The sequence below is a fragment of the Pelmatolapia mariae genome, linkage group LG10_11, assembly GCF_036321145.2.
Source record: "Pelmatolapia mariae isolate MD_Pm_ZW linkage group LG10_11, Pm_UMD_F_2, whole genome shotgun sequence".
NCBI lineage: Eukaryota > Metazoa > Chordata > Actinopteri > Cichliformes > Cichlidae > Pelmatolapia > Pelmatolapia mariae.
Window position 1 is genome coordinate 34,111,940 of NC_086236.1, and position 5,312 is coordinate 34,117,251.

The 5,312-nt window shown below is 40.2% G+C and overlaps 1 protein-coding gene across 1 annotated transcript; it reads left to right on the forward strand.

The window, feature by feature from the left end:
- The first annotated feature begins 1,699 nt into the window (after nt 1–1,699).
- LOC134637819 (glutathione synthetase-like) lies at nt 1,700–4,996 on the forward strand. Its single transcript, XM_063488345.1, has 4 exons — nt 1,700–1,797; nt 2,369–2,563; nt 2,706–2,778; nt 4,914–4,996. Exons 1-3 carry the CDS (start codon nt 1,771–1,773, stop codon nt 2,718–2,720), a joined length of 237 nt encoding a protein of 78 aa, XP_063344415.1. The 5' UTR covers nt 1,700–1,770; the 3' UTR covers nt 2,721–2,778; nt 4,914–4,996.
- The last annotated feature ends 316 nt before the right edge of the window (nt 4,997–5,312 follow it).

Consider the following 5,312-nt stretch of genomic DNA (forward strand, 5'->3'; position numbering starts at 1 on the left):
GAAAGCTGCTGAGCGCTGGAATGAAGCACGGCCATACCAGCTGAAATGTCTCACTGACACAGAAACTGTTGGTCATCCTCTGTTTTGCTACTGTCTTCACCCTGCTGTTATTTGGTCTCATCTCAATAACGTACTTTTCTATATAGCGATGCCTTGTTGGCTGACATTTATGTCTTTGAGCGTGTGAGAACTTTAATAATTATAAAACCACATGAATTTGACAAATGTCATAGTGAAGTACACTGAGCCACCCTGAGCTATAATATCAAAATAGAAGCTGCTACCTTTGTCGAGAGTGGCTGGATCTGAGTGCGTACTACTTTCAGTTATTCAAATTTGCTTAATTTGTTAAAAGAAAGTCCTGTCTATGTGCAGAGAGTGTCTTCCAGAGGAATGGTTCTGTGATGTTCTACATCACAAACATCAGCCACTCCACAACAGAGAAAGTGTTATTGATGTTTTTTAAAGCCATTCCTCCAACCACATGTATTATTAGAGTGAACGGTCAAAATTGCACTAATATACAAGGTATTTCCTCATGAGATACTCAGTTTTGGTTTTCATATGTGTCTACATCCAGTTAGAAATAATCTATTTAAGTGGTTTTCTCTCTTTTGGTAGCTCGCATTCTGCCAACAGTGAAGCTTCGAAACTGCTCCTGTGGGGACGTAAACTTCACAGTGTCAGCAGGAAAAATAGTGATTTTAATCAACATTAATAGTAAACAGCAACCTGCTATTTAGGTTAGGGTGATGGATTTGAACATAGTGTGATGAAGCATGTTTTCTGCCCTTGCTGTACAATCAGAACATGGTATTGCAATAACAGAAGTCATCTGTGAAGGCAGTGATTTATTAGTCATGTTGTTTATTTTTCTTTTTGGTCCAAGGACGTTATGATGTGCACCAGGCGACATACAGATGTCAAACATGGCAGCAGCAGTGCAGCCCTGATTTAAAGGACCTGATTAGGAGTGGATATTGGCCAGCATCTGTCAACATGTCTACTCTTTACACTTAGACCCTTGAGCTCCTTCCAGGAACTAAAAGTATTTTCTCCATGATTCTCCAGGGAAGCTTTTGCAAAACTGTTGGAGCGTGGTACTAAGTGTGGGGGAAGGGTGAGTGAAGTATTTCTTTGATATGGTTTTTCAATAAGCAGATGCAAATATTTATTTCTCTGTTATATTTCTGTACATACAGACTGGGCATGCCAACAGCGATGCAGTGCAGCACAGCTTTCTTGATGAGGAAGAGCAGCTGTGCTGTGATGTCAGCTTCAGCTGCCCAGCATGCACACCTGAAATGTTGGCGGTTTCAGTTGATGGGAACAGAAAGCTATATCACTTTCAGCAAAACGAAAGGTGCTCATTGTTGATGTTATTTGTTTTTGTGTTTTTATGCATTTATTTATAAAAACCTTCCATGGTTGAAGACAGCCAAGTGTCTGCATTTGTTGTCTCTTTTTCTTTTTGGTTAATTTGACATAATAGTTTTTTACTATAGTAACCAAATGACTGTCTTCTGCAAAATGATTAGTGTTAAATTAGAGTAAATGAAAATTTTTATAATTCCTTGCTATTTTATTAATTGTGTTACATGTCATAGACACGGGGAAGAGGCACCATGGGGATTCCCAGTGGACAGCAGCACGAGAGACTTCAAGGAAGTGGAGGTCGCTGTGTGTCGACATGGATTAATGTGTCTTTTGTGTCACTTTCACTTCAGGGACAGCAAACAGGTCGCCGTGGTGTATTTCAGGAACGGTTACATGCCTGACAACTACACTTCTGAACAGGTCCAACTTTTGATTTGCACTCAGAATGATTACATCAAAGAGTTTAGTTAAAAACACTCAAATGAAACCTGCAGACTTGCTTAAAGTGATTCGTATTCATGAGAAACTGGAACGTCATTATCATTGAGTTTATTTCTTTCCCTGCTTAGCAACACCAAGTCTAGCCCTGATTGGCTGATATAAGTGACAACAGACCTGTCGCTGTGTCAGTCTGAATGGGTGATTAGAGACCAACACATGTTTGTTGCTGTTTCATGTTCTCCGCAACATTGTGTGCAGTTACTGCAGCTGTGTGTGCATTCTGCTGGCAGGAACAGGAAACAAGTGAAAGAAAACTGGCGAGCACCCTGGAAGGAAAAGTTAATCGGACATAACAAGTTAAAACAGTTTGCAAGTTTCAAGCCAAACTGCTGAATCTACTGTCCAGGTTCTCCTTGATAGCGTGACTCTGTTGTTCTCCTTCATTCTTCTGTCTCTGTCAAATCTCAGCGTAATATAAACCAACTATTGTGACACTCTGCTGGTCGGTGTGCTGGCAAGCAGAGAATTCATTGTCTGTTTTCAATTGCAGAGCTGGGATGCTCGTCTTCTGATGGAGCGCTCTCGAGCTGTGAAGTGTCCAGATATCAGCGCTCACCTGGCTGGTACCAAGAAGGTTCAGGAAGTGCTCGCCAGACCTGGAGTCCTGGACAGATTCTTCCCAGACCAGCCTCAAGCTGTGCAGCAGATCCGAGCGACATTCGCTGACCTCTACACTCTAGACATGGTGAGAAAAAGGACACGAGTTTTTCATTGTTTGGAAAATTTGGCATTAGATAATCCTCGCCTGGGTTTTGCTTTCCAGTGTAAGCAATATCATTCACATTTTATTCCTCTGATTTATTTTCTGTGGTTGCGCTCGTCTACAGGGTCCAGAGATATGAAGTCAAAGTTCCACCTGCACCTCCACCTGTTCTTGTAACAGTATGAACACTGACAGAGGTGAGACAGCAGAAAAGTCTTTGTTTATTTTTGTAATAAGTTAAGGAATTAAGTTAAGAACAGTGATTAAATAAATTGTTTCTTGCATTTTTGATTTAATGATTGTGTTTAGGATTATTTCAGAAACATGTTTAGAGGATCTTTGTAAGCCTGTATTTACTTTAAAAGAAGGGAAGCACTTCATTCTACAGAAAAGGTGACACATTACAGATGAGTTCATAAAAAGTGTCTCTGTCACTCTTTCAAGGCTCTGTCACTTTTTCTTTTTTACTGGAACAGCATGGTAAAGTAGGTCTAGGGTGCCATCTTGTGGCAGTGTGTTGTTACTACAACATATGAAATTGTGTTTCTATTGGAAATATAATTCAGCGCCACCGAGCCGCTCTCTCAGTTACAAACTGAACCTGTTTTTTTTAGACAGATAAATCACTAAGCACAGTGAAGCTTTTGGTTTTGTAAAAGTGTTTCTTATTCAAAATGCATGTTGATTTTTATAAGGTTGAAGAGCAGTTAGCAGTGCATTCATGGACATCTTTAAACTATTAATTGAAGAATCTTTGGTCATGATGGCATGAACTAGAAATGTGAGCTCCAGGTGAGACTGCACAGAAGAACAAGTGTCCTTAAACTGCATCAACTGATGACTTCTTACAATTTTATTCTACTGTGTGTTTTTATCATTGAACGTTTATGTCTTTGTGTACACATACTAACACAAGCTACTGTAACTTAGAGAAGCTCAGCAATATATTATTAAGTACACAAACAGTTCCAGGTGCTGGACTGTTTGAAGACCCCACTTTGGATCATGTGAAGGACATTTAGTTTTTTGTTACAGGCATTGAAGGGTTAATGCTGTTAATTGCATAGTACAGTGATAGATAACTTGGTAGAGCTGGTCCAGCTTGTGAACCAAAGAATAATATCTAGTATGTTGTGAATGAAAAAAATAAATGGTATGACTGTTCATTTACCGAACCCTAACCTGTGAGATCAGGCTCACATATCTGATCATAGAAATGGGGGACTTTTCAGGAAATGTACCTAAAAAAATAAAAACAAGAGTAAGATGGGAAAGTCAGAAGGAAATAAGAAACTTTCTCAATTGTGAGAAATTCTGTGAGAATTTTAGCTGGATTGTCTGTGGTATAACTGGCATGTAACAAGAGGAGTCACCCACTGCTGCCCATTACAAAGGAAGAGGTTTTAGGACTTCCAAACCATCTTCACTGTTCCCATCAGGAGGCATCCATTTCTTTGTTACACCCTATGCTTTGAGAAATACACTATTATCACACCACAGTGAGCCAGTTGCATGAACACCAGCCTAATCAGACTTCTGCAGAGTCTCAAAGTTCTTTTGGAGTCTGCTTCTTGTGTCCAACAGGAAGAATTCTGTCCATAAACAAAGGATTTTAAAATGTACCATTTTTTTTTCTTTTTACTTTTGTAAAGTAACCTAAAATTATTATTGCCTCAAAAGGATTTATACTCTGATCTATGGGTTTTTTGTTTTTTAAATGTTGTTCTAAGCGGCCAACGAATTGTTAATGCATGATTAAAGTGAATTGTTAATTTATCGTTTCTGGTTTTACTATAAACAGACTGGGGACGCTTGTGTTTTCTTTCTTCCTCAAATGATCAGATAAGACTTGAGTAAAAGAAATAATGCAAAGGCATTTTGCTGTGTTCACAGAGGGTCTTGAGGGTGTGTGTAAACGGAAAGATCTTGGCGATGGGGCATAAATTTGGGCACCACAAAAAAAGAAATGAAATCAATATTTAGTCGATCTGCCATTTGCAGAAATTACAGCCTCTAAACGCTTCCTGTAGGTTCCAATGACAGTCTGGATTGTGGTTGAAGGTATTTTGGACCATTCCTCTTTACAAAACATCTCTAGTTCATTCAGGTTTGATGGCTTCCAAGCATGGACAGCTCTCTTTAACTCACACCACAGATTTTCAATAATATTCAGGTCTGGGGGCTGAGATGGCCATTCCAGAACGTTGTTCTTGTTCCTCTGCATGAATGCCTTAGTGGACTTTGAGCAGTGTTTCGGGTCGTTGTCTTGTTGAAAGATCCAGCCCCAGCGCAGCTTCAGCTTTGTCACTGATTCCTGGACATTGGTCTCCAGAATCTGCTGATACTGAGTGGAATCCATGTGTCCCTCAACTTTGACAAGATTCCCAGTACCTCCACTGGCCACATAGCCCCACAGCATGATGGAACCACCACCATATTTCACTGTAGGTAGCAGGTGTTTTTCTTGGAATGCTGTGTTCTTTTTCCTCCATGCATGACGCCCCTTGTTATGCCCAAATAACTCAATTTTCGTTTCATCAGTCCACAGCACCTTATTCCAGAATGAAGCTGGCTTGTCCAAATGTGCTTTAGCATACCTCAAGCGGCTCTGTTTGTGCTGTGGCCGGAGAAAAGGCTTCCTCTGCATCACTCTCGCATACAGCACCTCCTTGTGTAAAGTGTGCCGAATGGTTGAACGATGCACAGTGACTCCATCTGCTGCAAGATGATG